This window comes from Manacus candei, unplaced genomic scaffold (assembly GCF_025592945.1).
Source record: "Manacus candei isolate 608988 ecotype Guabito, Panama unplaced genomic scaffold, ASM2559294v1 h1tg000017l, whole genome shotgun sequence".
Lineage (NCBI taxonomy): Eukaryota > Metazoa > Chordata > Aves > Passeriformes > Pipridae > Manacus > Manacus candei.
The window spans coordinates 5,175,374-5,198,999 of NW_026138065.1; the positions used below are offsets into that span (position 1 = coordinate 5,175,374).

Consider the following 23,626-nt stretch of genomic DNA (forward strand, 5'->3'; position numbering starts at 1 on the left):
GAGTGATGGTTCTATAAAGGGATTGAACAGCCTCTCTAACAGAAAGCATTAGTATTGTAGAACTAAATAGTTTAAGTAGAAACAGATCTTCAGAACAATAAATCAATCTATATACATGCCTACCTTTGCCTAAGGGTCATAATTCTCAGGAACTGGGGAACACTCACTTTTCTCAGACTCTTTTTCCAGATCCCAGGTGGCAGCCTATCTTTCCATGCAGGATCTGACAATTGAACCCCACTCCTTTCCTAGGACTGGGGATTTAACTTTTTTAAACTCTTTTGTGCTCTACGAGCTCTTTGAGTTCTGCATTGGCACAGTAGTGTCATTTTGGCCTAGAGCCTGGAAGTATGTCATTGTATGCAATTGCTCCTCCTTTTGTGACTTTTGGGAGTCTTGTGTTGTTTTCTCCAAATATCCTCTTCCCTCCTTCCATTATTGAATTAGATCCATTAATTTTTTCATAAAACTCTAACAACTCACCAGAGTTAAGTAGTCACTAGTGTTCATATAATTTTTGCACTTAGATTTTTGCCTCAAATTATTATCTCGCACCTCCATGCTGAGCAGGGTGTCATCGAAGTCAGTGAGAAGTAGTGCAGGAAAAGCCGGAGCATGAGGAAGGTACGCACGAGTTTGCTTGCCACTGTGAGAAGTATGACTTGTACCAGGCATGAGCTTACAGAAGCAACATGGTATCACCTAAATCTCATTAGTGTTATGGAAAGATGAAGAATCATTCATGACCAATAGAGAAAACTTTAGAAGCTGACAAAAAATTGCCAGTGGCAGTTATTTTCCAGCTGAACTAGGACTATTGCTCTTATTTTAAAAGTAACCTTTTATCTGCTTTTCTTGATCATACTGTTTAAATGGTGTGGATGCTCCTACCCAAAACACATCCTTTTGTTCTTCTAGAAGAATTGGGTTATTTTAATTTTACGTGTAATAAAATTCTAATTTAGCTGAATGATCAGTCTTCAGAAAATATACTTACACACTGTAGAAATTGATAACCACTTTCACTGGTTTATGATTTAGCCCTGTGGAAAGCTCATGGTTGTCTTTGCCTCTATATTTCACCAGTCTCTGGATTTTCTTTTTTAGATACAACTGTAGATTTATACAGCTCTCCTTGCTTCCGGAATTAACATGGTCACAAACTAAGCCTCCTCACAATGAGCCTTTCGTGTCCTTTCGTGTCCTATCCATTTCAAAGGACATTTCTTGCTGAAGATGCATATATATAGGTATTGACTTCACTGAGGTTCTATCCAACCACTTCAGTCTTCCTGCACAAAGAGCAGAATGGGAGCCAAGGGACAGTGAGCTGTCCCAAACACACACAGAGAGTCAGTGATATGGTGGGAACTGGAATTGAGTGCCTGCTAGCTCTCAGCTTTAAGTGCATTAGGGAGTAATGCTTCTCATCTTCTGTATTCCCCTTGGTATGAATAAATAGGTTCAAACTCCAAGAAATTTTATAAAAGCTCCCAAAATCTTGAGAGCCACAACCATAGTAGTGAGACCAGCACCTCTTACACAATCCTAGAAAAATGAGTTGCACAAGCTTAAGGTTGCCATTTATCAGTGTGGAGATTGTGGATCGTTTCTTGAAGTGCAGTCTAAGGAACACAGAAGTTCTGACTTCCTCCCTCACAGAGTGGCGTGTTATTAGCATGTTTCAAGCAGAGACAGCCTTTCTCCAGATAGCTGTTTCTCTAACAGAAGAGATGTTACACTGACAGTGACACTGCTCTTTAGAAAAGAACTGCATTATCGAGGGTTCCATTCTGTGTGAGGATTTTTGCTTTGAATTGATATGAGACCCACAGAGAGCTGTGTTGTCTCATGACCTGGTATGTTAGCAAGCAGTGGGTAATCTATCCTGGAAGGAGGATATTTAGGTGGGACAAACACTGGAATTGAAGATTCCTTGGCATTTCCTGAGAATAACATCTGGATCTGTGTGAACTGGTTTGATAAATATTTTTGTATGTTACATATGCTCTCATTTGCATGTTGAGTAGTCTGAATACTTGCATATGTTACACTGCTTCTATAAAACAGTCATTTTGATAAGCTCAATAGTACTTATACAGTCCCTGGGATTTGATACTAATTTACTCCCAAGTAAGATTTCATTTTGTTCTTTAAATGATATCTACCAGTGAAGAGAGCCAGCTCTATTTGTATTTGAAAAAAAGGAAATTATATGATAGACATGCTATTTTATATCTGACTTTGTAAGAATGGCTTTATATAGGTTGGAATATGTCTGAATATGTTTGAATATTTGAAAGGTCATGGGAAGATCAGTGTCACAGATACTTTTCCTCCTTTGGATATAAGTAGACACAAAGCAGAAGAAGAAAAGTGTTTTAGGAAAAGGAAAATGTCTTTGAATTTTACTTCATTCTGCATAATTCCCATAAGCTTCTATTTGAAGCTATCACCACATCTTGGCTGCCACTTCTACCAAATCTATTTAAATATATTTTAAAAGTTAATTACTTGACTGTTTGACATTTTTGTTCTAGTTTATCCTCCAGCAGTCTATCTGATTTGCAGTCAGATAGAAATCATTACAGCTTGAAAACAACAGTTTTCAAAGCTTTTTTTTTTGCCCCCGACCTGTGCACGTGAAGGTCTCCCTACACTGATAACATATAAGGCCATCAAATGAAGAGGGCAGCTTGTTGGAAGTGCTGAAAAAGAACTGACCTTTAAATTAATTTTTTAAAATATAAATTGAAACTTGTGAAAAGAACAAGGTGTGTCTGGGGAAGTTGAATAAAGGAGAGATGAATGTGAAGGCGGTTTTTTTAATGTGCTTAGCGGACCCAGCTGGAGTTTTATTTTCAAAATCTGGCCCTTACCACACACACAAAAATATTAAAAATAATAGTAACACAAAATCTGATTCTCACATTGCCCTTATGTAGCCTTGCTGAAATAGCAGACATATGAGTGGTCTCGAGATGAACCACAGGGAACCAGCCAAGGATATATAATTTCTTCAATATCATTTAACTGTTGTTTCTTTTTTTCACTGTTGGATAATGATGAAAAGGCAGAGTACATGCCATCTAAAGTCTATATTTTTGGCAAGAGCAAGCCAATATAGGATTTATGTATAAATAAATAAATACAGATCTCACATGATTTAATGTCATCTTATGGAAAGTGTTTATGTAAGTCTTAGGAGCTCAGAGTCTATAAGTTAAATCTGTATTATCAGTGTTTCAGTAACCATGTGTGTTTACAAGGTTGATCTACAAAACCAGTGAAAGTGGTAAAGAAATATTTTACGGTGTGACATTCAACCCATCAAATTATTCTGGCAGGCTCCCAATCTGAGTATAGTCCTCTGCCTTTCACAGTTTATTTCCTATCTGCATGGCAAAAAAGGACATTTCTCTTATCAAGAATGTGGTGGGATTTCACAAGGTCCTAATTTGGTAGTGTTTGCCAAGTCAGGAAGAACTAAGAAGTAGACCCTTACTTCAGGAACCTGCTCCTCAGCTTTGGAATGAAAGACACATGTGCAGTGACTCACACCACCTTTAAACATCATGTTTAAACATCACGTTCCATGTCAATTTTCCTTTTTTTTTTTTTAAGTTACAATGGAAGCTGGAAATTTAGATTAAGCTATTTCACCATTTTAAATCCAAACAAAAATGAGTGGAAGGAAAGATAGCTTGGTGAGAAACTTTGTTTAAACTTTAGTTGAAGTACTGAGGTTGGGAATGGATGAAGAATTATTTTAAACAGTGATAAAAAGAAGTTTTCTTAGCAATGTTTGCATGAATGCTCTGAAATGTAAACTTCATGTGACCCAGTGTGTTTAAAACCCTCATACATTTGAATCTTCAACTGCAGTAAGTACTGATTGCTTTTGTGACTAGAATTGATTAGGCATTTGATTATGCCTGTCCTTGTAAATGCCAGGTATGGCCACAACAGCTCTAGAGTGCAAGTACTATTTTGTGGAGCATGCTAATGAATATACAGAGAACACAGTTGTCCACTTAAGTCCTCAGGCCTAAATTTGTAAGTTCTATAATGCATTGTCTTCAGAAATGTTGTTGGTCTATGGGAATACTTATATATTTTGTCTCTCTTCAGAGTTAAAGAAGCAGAGGAAGTCTGCAGGCAGAAAAAGGGGAAGTCACTATACAACATAAGACCAAAACATGATTCTGGAATTGTAAGTAAAAATTGTAGCAATGCTTCTGTTCCCATTACTTTTTCTACTGTTTGCTCTTTGCATTTTATAAGTATGTTATTCTTGATGTATGTTTTTGTTCTCGGTTGGGTTTTGGTTTGGGGTTTTGTTGTTGTTTTAATTTTAACATTTTGATTAAAGGAGTTAGATTAACAAACTTGACATCTGCTTGTGAATATTACTCCACAAAATAGATGCAGCACAAGCAAGATCAACATATTGTTGCCCCGCCCTGCCAATCTGTCTTCTTCCCAGTCTTGATGGGATGCACCTAAAAGGCAGAAAGGCAATTCCAGGCCAAGCTCATTCAGTCTGTATTCTCTCTCTTTTCTACAGTTACAACATGTAAGGAAGAATTTTGATAGGTACACATTTTTCAAGCTGGATCACTGTATCAAATACTAGTGGCTTCTGTTCCATTGATAGGGATTTGTTTGGAATAGAAACTCTGTGCTTTCACCATTCATCTGAAAACAAATAACTTCAGTGATATGAGAGGAGTAATTCTGGTCATTCAAGGAAACCTTTCCCCTGTGATTGCCTAAGCGTTGCTAGGATCATGGCTGATTTTACCGAAAAGTAATATTCCTCTAGTGAAAAATTAATCTTGCACCTCACATTTAAATGATACCTGTAGCAATTGGCCATCATTTATATTTATAAAATATTAGAAGATTTTTTCATATGTCTGTGTCCCTGTCCACACCCTTCCTTCCCACCATGAGACATGACTTAATTCTTTTGTGCTTTGTAGTCATGGCTATATTACTGTGATACATCTTGGAAATGAAGCATGTGGTAATATGCTGCATTCTAACTAATATAATCTGACACAGGAATAAATAATATTGCATTTATTGTTTCCTATTCTGAATGTTTAGTGAAAGTTGGCTGTGGTTAGTGCCGCAAGAAATGTAAATGGAGTACTAGCTTGGTAAGGAATGATAAACTACATTTAATCAATTGGATTATAAAACAGATCAAGATGTTTTTAAAAAAAAAACAACAAAACCAAGAGTTAACATTATTTTGAATTTCTCCATCTAACTTATATCTTGCAGTATATAAAGACACTGATATTTTTTCTTTTAAGAAATAACTATTTGCTTAATTATTCCTGTATCATTATTTGCACTGAAACAAGGACTTTCAGTATTAGAAAAATTTGATGAGTGAAAAGGAAAGTAAACAAAAATATTTCACAAGAAGTGTATAGCTGTAGTCTACTTCAGTTCCTTCTTCAAAGGAAATTTATTTGTGAAGCAGTTCTACAGTAACTATAATTGATCATTAGGATATATATTTCTATGCTTTACATAGCATAAGTATGTGTGAGGTGGTTTTATGTACACTCAATTCCTCTTTTTTTTTTAATTTATTTTATTTTTCAGAAAGCAAAGATAAGTATGAAAATCTGAGAGAAGAAAAGCAAAAGCCATGGTTACCTGGTTACCAAAACTCAACATGCTTGTGGGTGGGGAGTGAGAGGGAAGGAAACTACATCATCCTGATCATTTGCTTTCTTGACCTTTTTAAATTTGCTTTTTGTTCTCTAGAGTTTTCCACCAATTGATGTGTTGTACATTCATTCACGAATGTAATCACTTTAATGGAGTGCCCAGCAATAGACTAGGTATGGACTTGAAACACCTTCCCCTGTACTCTGTATCTCCTTTGCCACTCAAAAATGATATTTTGTAAAGTGTATGGTATATTACAAATAGGCCAAGTCAGCATGCATAAAAAGCAGCATCTGCATCAGTTCTGAACATGCTGAAAATTGCATTAAGTTGAACTTCATAAGGATGCTACTTGGTACAGTAAAACATTTCCATTCCTACTGGCAACATCTAACACAAATACTTCATGGCACTGCACTTAGATTAGGGAAAGAAATGTTACTCCTAGTGAACTGTTTGTATCTGTTTCATGTTGGCATTTGTAGTTCGTATTTTGAATCGTTAAGTGCTGTTTATACAGTATAATCAATGCTTTCCCAACTTGTTTGGTTGCCCTCCATGACTAAATATTTGTGGAACAAGATGTTTACTGTAACTATCTTTAAAATCGATAAGGCAGCATACTTTTACTTCATCTTTTGCCAGATAGTGAATGCCAGGTGGTATGGGGGTCAGAAATCCAGCATTAAAAAAAAAAGAAAAAGGAAAAAAGAGGTGAAAACCAGAAAAATACAGAAAAGCACAGAAGTATGATAGAGAGTATGAGAGATTTGACTATTATAGTTTGTTAATATATAAAGCAGCTAATACTTTTACATGAGCTTTAGAAGGTATAGTATAGTTTTAACTGCTGATCACTTAAGTCAGACAGGCTTTTGGCCACATGTACATGACTTCCCTTCTGGAATTAGCTTTACAGTTAATTTAAAACTCCTTTAGTGAGCCATTAAAAGATGCACATGGGGACAACATTTATGGAAAACAGTAGCCAATTCTAGTGACTGAACACAAACTACCAACTAATTGACATCAATTTCACACTGAACAGAATTGCAGACATTTCCTCCAGGCTTTGTGTCCCTGACTAGGAGGTTAATGATTGAACTCTACGACTTAGGGCTTCCATTTTAGACCAAGCATTTAATTCCTATTTGCAATCCAGAGGTCACTGTATCAATTTTGATCTGCTCAACTGATAACAACCCCTTCCCTCCAGTCCTAATTTAAGAGCCCCAAACCGATCAGTCTGATTGATAAAGTTTTTCTTCCGAAGCGCATTTTTCCTAAAAGTAGACTCTGTGTGCAACTCAATTGGATGCACATGCTCACAGCTTTGGAACCTGAAAGACACTGGGGTAAGGCAAATGAGCTCTAACCTGCTGGGTTGCGTTATTCCCTGTCTAATCTAGCATGTCAAGAGACATTCCTAGCTGTTCAGAGGCTACTATATCCTACAGGGTGTCATAAAAGGAAGTGCGAAATATGACCTCAGGAATCTGTTATTCTTCACATATACCAAGCACTAGAAAAGATGGTTTTTTTCACTGTGTGAAAAGCAAGTCTCCTGTTGCTGACAAACCTATGTGAAATTCTGTACTACTGATAATTTCTGGCAGGGATATTAATTACCAAGAACGGAGTTCTAAAATTTTGTTTTGATGGGAGTAACATTACTATTTGGGGAAGAGAAAATAAGAGATTATTTGCTGTTATGACTAACTTATGGAAAAAGAAACTTTAAAAAATAAAGCTATTTTAATGGCACTGATTCAAATCCATGTTTGTATTTATGTAAACAATAGTCTATTTCCTCCTAACTTTGCTCCTAAGTGCAAGGATACAGTAGCATGTTTTCATTTGTAGCCTTCCTGTTCTCTTCAGTACCTACAGTATGTATATTACTATACTAAATTAAATAACAGATCGTCTAACAAAGATCACTATGTGCAATACTGTATTTAGTGTTTCTATTCCAATTTTTTTAGAATGTTAATTTATATGAAAATAAAAGGAATAATAATGAAATAAGTGCCTTCTCTCTTCACTCCCCAGCTGTGCTGTAGTTTGCTACAAACCATTTGCTCCCTAAGTACCACATCCCATTCAGGCTCCTGTGATCAAGGAAACACTTTTGTGAAGGGATCAGAGGAAATGGGGCTTCTCTTTCCTTGTCTTTTGGAAGGATAGTGACAGTAATTCCCAGTTATGTGGATATATTACCTTTTCCCCAGGTGGTGGTAGTGAGAGCTTCAGTCCTTTACTCAATCAGACTATACATCACTCACTTCTCTGGCTTATGCATGCCGTCCAGTAGTGCATTTGGCTCAGGTTTGTAACCTGCTCCTAGTAACACTGCCGAAGTAAGTCTTAAGAAATTTTTATTAGGGCAAAAATGTGCATTGAAAAGTTATACCCACATATTATAATGCCTTTTTATATATGTGTGTTATCCAGCGACCTGGTAGGATGGTCACATACATACATACATTCACTTTTCACTGGATCTCCAGCACAGATGTTAGAAGATATTTGCAAACCTCGATCTCTGAAGAACAGTGTCAAAGGCTGACTGTAGCTCACAGGACCATGTTATGATCCTAAAACATGTGCTGCTACACAGATTTTTCTCTTTCATTTTACTCAGGCCCAATCTATTTGGTTGAATTTCTTTCTCTTTTATATAGCTTCTCTCCAGCCTATTCAAACTTCCATGCAAAATAGCCCACTATGTTCAGCACCACAATTGACCCACAGAACATCCAAAGCACACCACCAGCATAAGTTTCACTTCCACTCTTTGTTTTTTAGTGGCACACTCAACTTCTTACAGAATTCTGGACTAATATTCTTTAGTTTGCCTGTTTGAGTGTGTTCTAAAGATGTCGGATACCCCATGTTTACTGCAATCCCACCATTTACTGCAGCATTAACCACACTACACTTTGAGTTGGCTGTAATCCAGCAAGAGTTCTCACAGACAAAATTCTGAGCTTTTGTTGATCACCAACACCACATATTGTTCACTGTTACTTAAACAAATGCAGCAGCAAAAGAGGGACTTACATACCTGAGCAGCAGGTGTGACTTGCTGACAATAACAATCTGATTTTTTATGAGGAGCTAAGAGGATTCATGTTGTTTTGCTTGCAAATTAAAGCCTTTCAGAAGCATGATACTTTGTCACATCATGACACAGTAGTGGTTAGCTTTTTTTGTAACACCTTTCATCATCCCAAAACACTTCCAAAACTTAGTTAAGTATTATCCAACGGTGGCAGCAGGAATACAATTAGAGGCATCTTCCACAGACTGACGTTTTTTTCTCGCCCAATTTTTCAGTGATCAGCTTAAAAAGGTGGAAGCAATTATTAATTTCATTGAGAGAAGATATAGCAAGTCTTTGCATTTTTTTGCAGACTCTAGGTTAAAAGGAAAGCTGAGTTTGTGACAAATCTGTTAGTTACTTGAGTTACACCAATTTTAAACTGCTATGGGAAGAGTAAGCAAAAACTGATGAAGTTGAGTTTTTCCGAAGATGGTGCAAAGAGGTCAGCAAAGGGAGGAGAGAGAAAACTGTGACCCACACCATTCAGGTCTGCCACCTACTAATATGATTCTCATTACAGAACAGGTTTTCCAAGTCTTTCTCTTGCTTATGACAGACCCATCTGTGCTGTACCTGTGCCTGACACTCATTCAACTGACTTGTAAAAACATCCAATGGTAAGTCCATTGCCTAAAAAAATTAATGTATTTCTGAATATAAAGGGTCCCTATTGAGTCAACACTGTTTTCTCTGCTTCCCAACCACAGCTCAAATTTAAGCTCTTAAAAACGTCGTTTGCCACTCGCCCTAAATTGGGGCCCTGCCAGCATGACAGTTCCATGGTGGTAGAGCTAAACATTCACTGTCCTCCTCCTTCTCCTGTCCTGTAGCAGCACTCCACTTCAAAAAACTCCACTGACCTAAGGCTTTTTTCATCTACTCAGAGAGATTTGCCTTGCTCTTGAGATTGCTTCCACAAGGGGGAGATTTTTGGATGACAACATATGTCTCTGGTATGATGGTTCAACAGTCAGGCAGCAAGAATTTTAAAAAACTGGAGCTGGAGTCTAGGCTGTGCCTCAGACAGTAGAGGTTGAGGTGGATGCTGGGCAGTGAAGCGACCTGCAAAGCAGGAGACTGGCCAAGAGACAGCTGGAAATGAGAAAGGGGCATTAGATGAGATTACTACTGAGCTCCCTTTAAGCCAACTGAGAGAGGCACTTTCAAGTTCTGAGCAGGGCACCCTGACCACACTTTAGTAGCTAACACAAAGCAAACCACTAATTTCTCAAAAGCAACAGCTACGAAAAAAAAAAAGACTCCAAACACATTGATTCACTTAACTGTGAGAGGATTTGGGCAAGAGATGGGCAAGGAAAAAGATCAAAGGGCTTCTGCAGGTGTCAGAAGTGCCATAAAGGACATAGCCCTCCCTTGCTAGTTATGGTCTAGGTGCTCTTGCTTCTTTCAAGACCCATGACAGGCATCTCTTCTGGTCACGTGGAGGTTCATCCATCCATGTGACTACTCCCTTTCATTACAAAAATTTTCCTTTGAGAAACTACATTTTCTCTCGGTTGGAAATGAAAAAAACCCAAAACACTACTCTGTCTTTGGAGTGACATACAGTGTACCTATTCAAGAGCTGACAGCAACCATTAAAGCTCACCTATATCTTAAGGTATACCCTTTTTTTTTTCCTTATGAGTAGTTTGGTGCCTGTTATGTAAGGATCTATATATATTTTAAGCAAAACCACTTAGGTCAGGGTAACAGTTATTTCTCTTACCACAAATGATGCTGGTGTTTCAGCCAGTGGTGGAGCTTTGCTTGTCTTGTCATTTAACCAAAAAAACCAGAATTTGTGCATGCAGAATCAACTCCAGAATCTAAGACTAGTGCATTTCATTTTTCCTTCTTGTCTTGCAGGTACTTTTGAGGGGGGTACCTATCTTGCAGGTACTTTTGTTAGGGACAAGAGGAGAAGTAGTTAGGTTTTCCCAAGCTATCAGGGTGAGCCATCATTCACCTGTATTTGGGAGGGTGAAAAGGAAGATGGAGCATATACTGATTAGAGAGCAGCTGGACACAAGCTGTTGAAACAAAACACCTGGATGCCATATAACCCTAGAGTAGCTTTATTATTTAATCTATAATTTAATAGTTGACCTATAAAATAATTACATTATACTTAAAGCATTTCTTCATTTTCTGTTTTCATTTATAAAACAAGAATTAAATACAGTTTTAACCATTACAAGCTCAACTCAGTTTTTACATAAACACAGCTCCTAGAAGGAGCTTTAAGCTGCAGCATATTCATATTGCAAACTGGTGAAAAACCCAGGCGGGGCATAGCTTAAAGGTAAAGATTCTTGCATGTTTTTCTTAACCGAATGTACTAGGGTGCTTTTCTCTCTCTAGTCCAAAATGTCTGACTTTCAGTTCGTTCCTTTCAAGTGGAGACTGGGATCCCTGGAGTCTTAGTAGACCATATTGCCACCTTCCCCCTCCGCACCTCACCCACACCAGCTCTCTCAAGCCTAGACTGAATGGTGCCCATCCAGAGGCTGGCAGGATGCCACAGCACAGCAGTTACAACCCCTAAAGCATTCCCTGTGTGAGGAGTCTCCCTGTGCACTTCTGACACTTTGAGAGATCACAGCAGAAAAGCAACGTCTGTTCATGTAACAGGGCTAATAGACCCGACCAATCTCATCCTGCCCATGCCAGTCCCTGTAAACCGCTTGGTGAGCTCTTGTGGAGATCAACCCTGAAAGCCTCTTAGAGAGGCCTGTCACATAATGGAGACCTGTGGCTCTGAAGCTCTAGCTGGCGACAGTGCTGAACGTATTAACCCCTTGAAGCGGCTGCATGCAAAGAAGCTGGCGGGGAGGGGCTCCCACAGCAGGCTGGTTTCACTAGATGCAGATGCTGAACTGTGAGACATGCATCAGGGAGTCGGCGTGTCCTTTTTAATTTGTAAGCTTCAGACAACTGAGAGCGCATGGGCTTTGGTTTGGGGGAAGGGGCCGGTTTGAGACAGGATTTTAATGCAGCTGGGACTAATACAGATCAGAACTGCAACAAATGAGATATACAGGACATAATAAACTCCATCAACTAAATAACAACATAGTATGATTTAAAATGAACTGCAAGCATTCACCAACACTGATTGTGCAGGTCTCAAAAACTTAGTGCACCACCAGTAATGCAGCAATCACAACCTCCTCTATCCCTGCTCCCACAGCTGTGACCCATTCCAGTGGCACTGACGGATGGGTTTGTCCTTTAATGCTAACACATTATCATGGTTTACAATCATGAGAGAGACGCCACTCCCAAACTCGGTAACACTTACATAGCTTTTGTATTCAATTCAGCAATGACCAAATTTTGTTCTTTGTGTGACAGTGCTTTTATACCTTAAGGGAAACATCACTCCCTTAAGTGTTCTCAGCTCCTTTCTCACTACCCTCCCACCTTCCCCAGTCTGTGCAGGCATAAATATAACGTTATAGATGGATGTTGTCCTTTTTGGAGTAAGAAACTCACACACATATCTAACATACAAAACCCTACAGAAAGCCTAGTAAAACCATGTTCATTTTAAGCCAGGCAGCTGACCTAGCAACCGAGTCTCTTAACATATTTTAATCTCTGGCATATTCTGCCACAAGGAAAATATACATGGCTAGGTCTATAATACTTTAAACAGCTGTTTACTATAGCTAGGTTACAAAATAAACACTGCTGCAGAGACCATGTGTTCAATATACTCTAACCACAACAGCATCAGAACCCACCCTCAGTCTGCTCTGTGGTCACTGTGGCTGACCCAGTGCCTCGCCCTCTTCTCCTTGCTTCTGATCTGCTGTTCAGACAACAAGCCCAGAACCATTTGTCATTGCACAATTGAAGTCATCTTAAGAAGCTGAGTTTCATTGGAGTCTTACTTGCTTTTCACAAATTGCTCCTTGTTACTCTCCCTCACCTGTGTCCCCCAGTCCTGGGCAGAACCCCAGCACTTCCAGGTGAGAGAAACAAGCTCCAGACCAAAGCACAGAGAAGGTGTTCTCAACATGTGGAGGGAACTGGAGTGTAGGGCAGAGGGCTTTACTCCACACAGTGGAAACATTTAATGCTGGATTCAGCCAACTGGTCGCTTAGATCATCAATCCCAACTTCTGGAAGCCTGCTCCATGCCAGAAGATTCAACTGCCAGACGATATTAAAAATACAATGAAACTTTATGGTGAAGTGCCTAACACAGCCCATTAAAAAGCATTATTCCAGTAGGCAAGTGTCAAGGAGCCTTTCCTTGCTGGAGAGATGCCTCCTGAAAGAAAACAGAACACAAAAAAAAAAAAGGAAAAGAAGAAACAAACCAACAAAATGGACAGTCTGCTCAGTGGGAGAGGAGAGACAGCAGTAAATCTGATAGAGGCAACAACAAGCAGCAGCTATATGCCTGCTCTCACAGTTTGCCTGAGTTCAGATTCACAGACATGCACCGGCACTGCTTGACCTTCTGAATTTTCTTGAGTCGGAATGGTGGGTCCAGCTCGGGGCACTCCAGCTGCACAGTCGAAGAGGTGACCTTGTGTGGCTTGCAGAAAGCACAGGACTGAAAGGACTCCTCCTCCTTTTTCACGTGTCGTGGGATGTAGAAGGAGTTGCACTGCCCATAGCAGAAGCGGTTGATGATGGTGCGGCTGATGCAGCCCTCCTCGCTGACAGTCTGCCGCAGGGGCTGTGTCTTGCACCAGTCACTCTTGAGGTACTTCCTCTCGGTGACCACCAAGGCCTCCTGGCTGGAGGCCAACACCTCCTTGTTCAGCTGATGCCTACGCTCTGAGTGGTTGCTGCTGCTGCCTTTGTATGGAGAGGGAATGGCACCTGCAGGACGGTTTTTCCTGGTGTCTGTTACTTGAACCAGCGTTGCCATCAGAAAAACGGACAAGGCAAATTTCCAAATCATCCTGCAATGGCAGCAGAAGTCACTGTTAGAGAGACACATTTTCAAACAACAGAATTGTAATGTAGTTTAACTTTACCTATGCCTTTAGAAGAAGTGGAGATCTTATTGCCTTTGTAATCTCATCACTTTTCCTAGGAGATTAGCACTATTCTAGGGTGATTACTTACCATGAAGAGGCCAGGCCCTTTGGAAAGTCACATTGCTCCCTCTCACCCCCCACAAATTCTCCAGCTACTCGCTTTTTCCCCACAGGGACACTGCTGCTTTGATGGCTGAACTGGTGGTTTTCCAGAAGCTTCAGCCAGAAAGGTTTCCTCCTTCTCTGTGAAATCCTGGCCCAAATAATTAGGCAAACTCCTGGCTAGCAAAGGCTCAGGAGGCTCCTGACAATATGGTAATAGCTGGTTTGGGGATGGCAGAGGAGAGGGGAAGGGAATACCAGGTTACATAAAGTGAACTCCCATCATCTGCCTCTTCAGCCCCCGAGACCCAGCCCAACCTCCTTCCACACAGAAGTAGCACAGGGTGTCCAAAAGACTATTTTTATTATTCTAAGTTGCTTCTGAAGTTTCTTGGGGCTTTTATGGCACTTACAGGCTTGTATTTGTTGTCTTTGTGGGAGGCCAAAAACTTGATGGATTTATTTTTGCAGTAAGAGGAAATGCTTAAACACAATTTCGAGGACTTCACAACTGCAACGCCTCTTGGGCAAATGGTTTAAGAAGGTCTGTAAACATGAGAGGATTCAATATTTATTTTAGATGTTAAGGAATAGGGTAGAGCATGATCTGGTTTCTAAGTTGAAATAGTCAGCCAGTTGGCAAAAATATTTTTTCCGGTGGTTTTCTATTAGGTATTCTTGTTCTGTGGAGCATCTCTTACCAGCTCTTGTCCAATTCATTTTAGTAATGTGTCTCAAAGCACTTCCAGAATATCACAGTAATGTACTAAATCTCCTCATGAAGTCAATGCTCACCAGTGAACTGCTACAACTGATTTGACAGTTCATTTCATATCATTCTCCCTGGGAAAGAAGAACAGAGGGTCTCTACAGTGCCAGAACTGGGTGCAGCACAGAAGCTTCCTATTTAGAGGTAAGAACACTTTCTTTCTAAAAGTGCTCTGCTCCCCTTTGTTCTTAATGGATAATTTTTTAATAGCGTACAGATGAAACACTCATTCCTCTCTTCACAGTAAAGTTTCAAACCAAGTAATCATTTTATGTATTTTTAACTTTAAAAAGGTGCCAAGACAAAAAACTACCATCAGACTGGTAAGTATAATGTCTAACACTATAGACACTTCACATGTTGCATAGGTACTCCCGTCTGGAAAACGTGCCATTTTCCAAACAATGACACCAAAAGATAAAAAAAGTGTTTGTAGTAAAGGTGCAAAAGCAGACAATAGCGTTAACAAATGCTTCTCACCTAATAAAGCAGGCCTAATGTATTTAACTCCTGTGGAGATAAAGAGGAGGAACTACTGTAGCAGACTAGGTGAGATAACATCCCCTTAGGTTGTTTTCTAAGTCTATAAAATCCCAATGCCAGACTTGACTGTTTCTAAGGGGAGAATTTTGAAGTGCTGAAGGAAAGGAAAGTGCTAATCCTATAGCTGTGAACAGAGGATGTTCCAATGCAGAGTTAAATTTCATCAGATTGTGTGCTTGAAACAGAACCACCTTTAAATGGAAACCAGTATTTCTAAAATTCCAAAAAAGCTCATTCATCTGCAACCATGCCATCTGCCCACTGACACCCACTGTAGCCATGGGTACTTTAAATCAGTGGCCTATTTTCACACTGCTTAGCATTCAGCATGCAAGTCCAGAACTTTTGTCCAAAGTCTTTAAATGAAGCAAGACTAGACTTGGCTTTGCTGGCAAGAATTGTAGCCAAGTCCATTGGATATCAACCCACACACGCAGGCCAAAACCTAATCAGGTAATTAGTTTCAGTTGAATTTAGTGTTCCATGCCTCCTTTCAAACTGTTCTCATGTTATTCTGCACTGATGGCTGCATTTCAGTAGTAGATAAAACAACTGATCCCCACTAGTTTGTGTTTTATATAGAAAAGAGAGGGAAAAAAAAACAGAGTTACAAGCCTACATCTTCTAGAAAACAACAGAGACGAACTTTTCACAAGATGCCTTATGCCACATTTCTCAGGCATACTCTTCTACTCTTCTCTTGAAACACAAGGGATATTGCCTCTCCAGTCTCATTTGTCGGATCCTGGCATAGCACAGGTCCAGAAGCACATCAGAAGCAGAGATGTACCCTTTCCCCCATACCTTTCTCTTTTCTTGGCATGATTTTACAGGTTTTTTCCAACCTTTATGTTCTGTGAAGCCCTGTCTTACCACACCCACCCTTTCTTATCATAAAAGGCAAGTTGAAAGGACACATTTTCCTTTTGTGTCAAGGATGGGGGTCAAGTAGAAATCTTATGTAGGAATTCAGGAAAGCAGAGAACTTAAAATCTACAATACAGAGGAATATTATAGTAACTTTCTAATTACTGAAATGGTTTTATGTAGACATGGAGAGCCATGCAACAGAGTAAGTAGGATTTGCTCAGTAAGTCTATGTTTATAACTAATAAAGTATTATTAATCAAAGCCACTATTGTAAGGTTATAAACCAAATGCTGCAGTACATGTCAGCAAGTACTTCTACAGACAGGTAGGAACGCACCACTCATTTCTCTCATTGATCCTTATCAAACTTGAGCCTTAAAATATTTACATAATAGAATAATAATCTACCTTACACTAGCAGGTCAAATGTGCATTCTGTCAGATCGTGGAATTTCTAATCACAGGGTTGCCCTTTACTAGCCTGCAAATCACCCCTTTCTAAGCCCTGGCACACAAATCCTCTATTCAAGCAAGTAAGGGTGCAAACAAGGTCACCTAGTACCAGCAACTTGCCAAGGACTCCATATATTTATGGTGCTCACATGCAAAAAGAAGAGAAACCTCAGTACTCCCAGAGAACCAGAACATTTTGGCAAACTCAATTTGAATGCAAAGCAACATGGTGAATGCTGTCTGTCTGCAGACAGAATGGGATGAGAAGAAACACAAAACGTACTGGAGAAGAATCTGGCTTTTGGCAAGAACGGGGCAGTTCTGCCCTACTTAGATGTAACAAAATGGAACAGCATGTGGCTGAGACGATGCAAGCAAGAACTGCCTCAAGAGACCAATGCCTCTACAACTTGCACCAATGCCAGCCTGGGCCCCCCATTCCTGCTGCACTGGGGTTCCCATGGCAGAGCCAGTGGAGGCTCCTGTGTGACAGTTTTCAACTTCTACAAGCATTGCTGCCAGCTCCTGCCAGTTCCCCCACATGCCTTTTTTCTAGCACGTGAACTGAGAATAACTTAACCTTACATGACATACTCAACAAGGCCTGACTGCACTTACATTTCACATGGCAAGGTTTCTTCTCCTTGAGATAAGGAAATCAGCATCAAGTATGAGTTCATAAATTCATCAAACCCAGCATGATGGAGCTGAGCTATCAGGTACACAGGAGTATAAAAAATCCTTCTTTTGACCAAGGAGGCAAGAATGCCAAGATCCAGCTCTGTCATTTGCAGAGGTCAGGGTACTGTAGCAGGAGGGGAAGACCCAGGATCACTGTATCTGCCCTTTGCTGTATTTCTTCTTTGTATGCAATTACTATGTAACATAAAATATCTACCAAGGCAGGCTCTCTCCTGCATATGACCTTCTGGCCCAATAGCTCATGCATTCTTGAAATTAATCCAGCTCCAGAGCAGGACAGACAGTAACGTAACCCCAAAAATAGCCTATAGTTTTTTGGTTAGGGAAGTTCTCTCTGAATTGGAGCATTAGATTTGATTTCAGAATTCAAGGGCATCTTTTTTGGAGAAGTCCCCCAATGCAGAAGTGGATGCTATGGTCTGAAAGACAGGGCAGAACTTAACAGCAGTGCCCATCTGTGCTGAGCGACTGCTCTGATGTTTCCTCTGGTTTTCAAAGTCATGACCAGTTTCTCAGCTCAAGATGCAGTTTCTGACTGGAAATTCTTGTTCTGTAGGTCAGCCTACTTCAGAGCTGCAGGTAGGCAGAAAGAAAGAGGGATGTAACTGGAAGATCGCTGTGATATTTTATGTTAGCTGCTCAGGAAATCAGTAGGTGTGAGACCCATTTGTTTGCTTTAGCATGCATACCTACGAAGTACTCAGCATTATCAGTATTCCTGGAAACATCCCAGTCTGTGATACAGGTATGACACAATCATTGCTTCACCAGGCCCTTCTGGAGGGAATTCAGAAAAATACTCACAGCCAATTTTTAATTATTTTTTTTTAAAGCCCAAAAACCTGCAAAACCTGTCTCGTCATGGAACTTGAGAGTCTACCTATACAGCTTAGTCACAGTATGGATTCATGAGGAAGAAAATTTAGTACTACAAATCTATCCTACACGTATCAAAAGTATCATAAAAGCCCATGACTGGGAAGATGATAAACAAGTTCAGAGATTCTTTACTTTTTGAAAATTTTGAATTTAGTTAATGGCTGAAGAGTTTCCCTTGGAAAAGTGATTCTCTTAAACTACCAGCAAAAGGCAAGCATTACAGACTAGATTAAATCAGGTCCATTTCCACAGTATGATACACAGATGGCCACATCTGACCACCTGTATCACTCTTTCCCAGGTTTCATCTTGCAAACTTCAGAGACACAAGAGATCTCCTTAGGGATCAGCTGAGTGTGGCTGAGTGTGGGAATCCCTCTTACCAAAAATTTTTCTAGTCCCAACCTATTTTCATATTTGACCTACTCAGATAAAGAATCTGTATAAATCAGTCATATGTATATAAATGTAAGAACATGTTGTACATGGTTAGTTCTCACATTTAAGATGAGACACAAGAAGTGTTCCTTGAAGACAAGCCAGGCAATGGCTTTTCAAAGAACTAAAACTTGGCTTTAGCAACAGATGTGGGAAGCCAGGAAATATCAGATTCTCTACCAGGAAGCCAAAAATGCTATTTATTTAATTTATTAATGGTTAGGCATGATTCTAATGGTACAATGTTCACAGAAAGACCACAATAAACACTAATCAGCCATCTTTGTGCAAGGGAGGTATTTGGTGCTAATTTTTCTCTTTCAAGTATCCTTTGGAAACTATTTCTTCCATGTCTCAACAGTGTCAGCAATAACTGAACACTGTACTGCATCTCTTTTTGCAGAGACATGGGCGTCTTATTAAATCATTCCATCATTAATAGATTCTCACTACTAAATTGCCAAGACTGAGGCCAGCCACAACAACAAAGCATGAAGGAGGCAGGGGAGACCAAACTTAAAAAACACAGAAAACACGGTACTGAAGCTAGGATGTGTTATTCAGATATTCAGATACAAAATCTCTGCATTCTGGCGGTAGAGTTACCATGTACTAGGAGTACTAAGAATCAGTCTCCAAAACCAGTGCACGCCAACACCAAAAGCAATAATTATTTAAAAAAGAAAAATCAATGCCATTACAGGCAGAAATTTTTCCATTCTTGCCCTCTGAGAACCTTCTATAGTGATTTGAAAGAAAGCTATTTTCTTGCATCACAGACTAGCGGTAGGTGGTAGAGGGAGAAAACATTTCTTTCAGACGTAATAAATTCCTAGTTTGGCTGATGGAAATTCTTCCTCCTTTCCATCCTTCTCTCTCCTGCCCACCAAGGAGATCCATTCTTCTCTCTCCCTTTCACCAACACCTATACACCAGCGAGCCAAGAATACCCACAGGGAACACCGCAAAGCTTTGAAAGAACTGGGAAAGGTCTTCCTGCAGGCTAGACATCTCAGAAACCACATTCTACAGTGAAGGTCTTGCTTTGTTTTTGACAGGGGGAGATGGAGCTGCGTTTCAATGATCCCAGCCTATGTTCTTCAGGAGAGGACAACATTTCCCCCCTAATGTCAGAATTTAGAAGTTCTCCTTGTCAGGACAGTTCCTGAAGACACTAAATTTAAAATATTGAAAAATATATAAATCATCAACAAAACCAAAGTATGTAGAAAAATACACTGGTGGGAACAACCTATGCTAAGATAGAGCTAGTTGAAAGGATGTTGCATCATATTAATTTAGCTGTGACTATAGATTTTCTAGTTCCAAGAGCTGTGCAATGTGCTCTGGAATGACCCTGCTTGAGCAAGAAGGTTGGACTAGATGACACACTGTGGTTCCTTCTAACCTTACCCACACTCTGTGATTAAATCCATGATAAATACCAGTGCTTCCCAAAACAGACACACACACACATATAATAGATGCAATTACTAAGGTAATCTCCCAGCTAGAAGAAAATAGGGGGAAAAACTGCTACAAGGTTTGTTGGTTTGGATTTGAGGGAATTTAAGTGTAAATGTTAGCCAGGTAATACAGTGAAGCAAGACACTGTCAACTTCATATTACCTTGTATTTACCAGTAGCAAAGATTTGATTCCACAACTCTGTCAGCGTTTTAACACAGGAAAAATAAGATAAAGAGAAAGAACAAAAGCTGCATGGAATGTAAAAGCACTGTTATCCTACAGTAGCTCAAGAATGCAGCAATGCCATTTTTAGGGGAACAGGAATACACAGAACTCTGAATACTAGCAGGTAAATGGACAAAGGGGTTTTTTTTTTTAACATCATTATGATTAAAAGTCCTAAATTTCATTGCTATTTCAGCTTCAGGAACTTGTGGTTTTAGAGCCAACCACAGACAAATGTCTGCCTGGTGAGCAATGTGAATTGTCCCAAGCAGAGTGAGATGTCCTACTCAGAAGTGTCTGGGTAGTCATCAGTACTGGCAGCATATGCAACACTGGGGAAAAAAGGAGGAGTGGGAGGAGGGAAAAACCCACAAAATAAAACCAGATTTCTGTTAGCTGTCCATGAGGTTGATTTTCTTTCTCTCAACCTGGTTTTGAAGAATGCTACAGTCAGGGGGTGGAAGGAATAAATAAAACTCCTTGGATACAAGGAGAAGAGCATTTTTGGAAAGGACCTATAACTCTGCTATGCATCTCAAAAATGTCTCTCAGCAAGAGGGAACTAAGTTGAAAAGATACTTGTTCTTCTTCTTAGCGTTGTTCAGCTTTTAAGCACAAGACAGAGAGCCCCAAATAGGCAAGTCAGTTCAGTTTGCACATGAACATTTTGTCCAGCAAGCAAAAACAACCTACATTTAACTTTATTCCTCTGTGCAGAAGTCAGCTGGTACACTCCCATTTGGCAGCATTTCATTTAGGAGAAAACAGCAGATTCTGCCCTTGGGAAACTAAAAACTAAATCTGAAGGGAAGCGGTCGCTTGAGCAAATGTCTTCATTTGTGACCATCCCTCCGCCTGTTGCAAAGGAGGACAGTCAACACAAGAATGGGGAAAGTTCAACATTTAAATACAATAGCTCATTTCATTGCTTCCTCACTGGAGAATCAATACTACAAAAGGCTATTTTGCAATGAGTAGTCTCCATTATATTTTTGTTGTTTGCATTACAACAGAACATAGAAATCTCAATCCAAGACCAGTGCCTGACTAAGCAACACAACTTCAAATGTTTGTAGACTGATCAACATATGGTAGGACCAGAACTGAGCTCAGAGGGGAAGTGAATTACTGGAGGTCAGAAATTAACTGAGAACGAACCATTTCCAATATCTTTCAACTGCACAGCTTGGCACCAGTGCTCTTCTTTTTGCTAAGCAATATGGATTTTTTACCCTTAGGCAAGCTTTTCTTTAAAAAATTATAGTTTTGTAAATGAAAATTGGTTTGTATGAAAATTTCCAATATAGTTTCCCTGAGTTTTGATAGAACAGAGATGGAGTTAGGAGCTTTATGGCTTGTAGCTTCAAACAACACACTGCTTCTAGAACACACAGCTCATATGGCCCACAATAAGAGAGAAGACCATTAATCTTCAATATATATTCATTACTGTACTTACACCTCTCCAAAAAGAGGGCATTTGTATGAGTTCTATTCTAGAACAAAACTGAGATTTCTAAAGTGCTCAAAAGAATTTCCACTTGCTTCTCGTAATGGTAAGAAAAATGCCATTACTTCTAAAAATCAATAAGTGACCTGTAATCTTGCATATAATAAACACTAGGTTAATCAGCAGAGAAGTTGCATTTAAATTTTCCAGATTTTCTGGTAGATTCAGATGGTTGTATTCTTTCAGACTCTATTCAAGATGCTGTCCTCAGTTAACACATTATGACTGAAATGGTTATGTTCCTGTTTGAAAAATCTAAAATGTTATTGATGGTCTAGTGTTCATATTATGAACTTCTGTAAGCCAATATCCTATTTATAGAGCTGAAAAACACAGATGGTTCAAATAAGAATTGCTCTTATCACAATATCCCGCAGGCTAGTCTTTCTATTAGGCAGTAGGAAAATTCCCATACACACAAAATTTCAGCTATGTATCCCCACTATTTTCCAATATGTCCCTTGTAAGAGCCATTCCAGCTGTATTTTCATAAAATTGTCCTAAAAATTGTATATATTTATTCCTTTGAACATTTTTCATTTAGATTTACCTCTGCTTAAATTTGCCTGCCAAAGCATCAGTCCTCCTGACTAAAACTCACAGCAGTTCTGGGGACAGAGTGCAGAAGATCTATGCTAATGAGCAAATAACAAGAATTGACCCCATTCAGCCTGTTAGCTGCAACCACGTCTACACCACGCAAAAATGTAACGAAGTGCCTTACCAGAATTATTAACAGCAAAGCACTTTTTTCCTCCTCAGTGACGATAAATCTAGGAAATTCTCTCATCCTTTTTTCCTTTGGTTAACAAGCAACACATATGACACTTCCTCACAATATTTTTTTTTCCTCTGCCAAATTTCAAACAGGTTGGACAGCAAGGCAGGTTTGAAACTCCTAGGGTACACAGGGAGGCATGAAAAATATTTCAGGGAAGGGGGCAAGGGGAAACAAGTCAATTATATCACAGTTTAGAATCACAGGAGGTGTGAATAGTAAAGAGGATGCTTAGGGTTACTGTGATGGACTGGCACACTGTGCACACCCATAGAAAATCAGAGTTCATGAGCTCCTATGTTCACATGCAATACAAGACACTTTGAAACAATGGTGGGTCAACACAAAGTTTTTAATACAGTCTCTTGCCCCGGGTGTAAGTTGGCCCAAAAGCTAAAAACTTATTTGCTCTGCACCATGTGTCAATGGAAGCCAGGCAGTAACAAATCACTGCTGCACTCCATGCACGGCGTTAACCCTGGGTTGATCCTGTAATGTTTTTGTTCATAAACTTACTTGGAGAATTACAAGATGTTTTATTCTTTCCCTAAGAATGAGGTTTCTGCTTGGCTCACTTTTGCAGTTACTTTTTCTGGATTAACTAATGGCCCATCAGAATCCCTGTTTAATTACTTTTGTTTCAAATGTTCAACTCAGCTGTGGGCTTTGGTCTGAAAGGAAGCCTGTTCACTCAAGCTCTTTTATAAAAAATTCATGTACGCAACTGAAATGCAATTCAAACCTGTGAGGGCTGAAAAGTGCAGTAAATGCATGCTCTGATGGATTTTTTCTGTGTTTCTGCAAGCCTATAAACAAAGATGACATTTGGAGTTCAAAACCTTCAGAGTTACATGGCTTCCTGGATACTCTTGTACATGCATCAGTTGATGTCTTGATGCAAGTTCTTCAGTTTGGAATTATTTTGACCCTTGTTTTCAAGTTGTTTTGTAAGATTAAAAAAAGGAATTTTCATTTATTTCACTACATGTCTATTGATATTTCCAAATTGACAGTAATGTTTATGACTGTCAAAGCTATCAAATGAACCAAAATAAATCATAGCAGCTCCACAGAAGTACAGAACTTAT

At 39.4% G+C, this 23,626-nt stretch overlaps 2 protein-coding genes across 6 annotated transcripts in view; one reads left to right on the plus strand and one right to left on the minus strand.

Moving 5' to 3' along the window:
• The window catches only part of FMN2 (formin 2), a 177,009-nt gene extending 170,579 nt beyond the window's left edge, over window positions 1–6,430 (plus strand). For 2 of the 4 annotated variants that reach the window (XM_051783772.1, XM_051783773.1), the window contains 2 exons: window positions 4,132–4,213; window positions 5,623–6,430. In XM_051783772.1, coding sequence (XP_051639732.1) covers window positions 4,132–4,213; window positions 5,623–5,649 — 109 coding nt within the window. In that variant the 3' untranslated portion in view covers window positions 5,650–6,430. Of the gene's footprint in view, window positions 1–4,131 lie in introns of all 4 variants that reach the window. The other 2 variants (XM_051783770.1, XM_051783771.1) reach the window with 1 other exon arrangement.
• Window positions 6,431–10,861: 4,431 nt separating this feature from the next.
• GREM2 (gremlin 2, DAN family BMP antagonist) overlaps window positions 10,862–23,626 on the minus strand; it is a 38,690-nt gene continuing 25,925 nt past the window's right edge. The window contains exons 1-2 of one of the 2 annotated variants that reach the window (XM_051783786.1): window positions 14,316–17,150; window positions 10,862–13,722 (exon numbers count right to left, since the gene is read on the minus strand). In XM_051783786.1, coding sequence (XP_051639746.1) covers window positions 13,218–13,721 — 504 coding nt within the window. In that variant the 5' untranslated portion in view covers window position 13,722; window positions 14,316–17,150 and the 3' untranslated portion in view covers window positions 10,862–13,217. Of the gene's footprint in view, window positions 13,723–14,315; window positions 17,151–23,626 lie in introns of those variants that run through there. The other variant, XM_051783785.1, reaches the window with a different exon arrangement.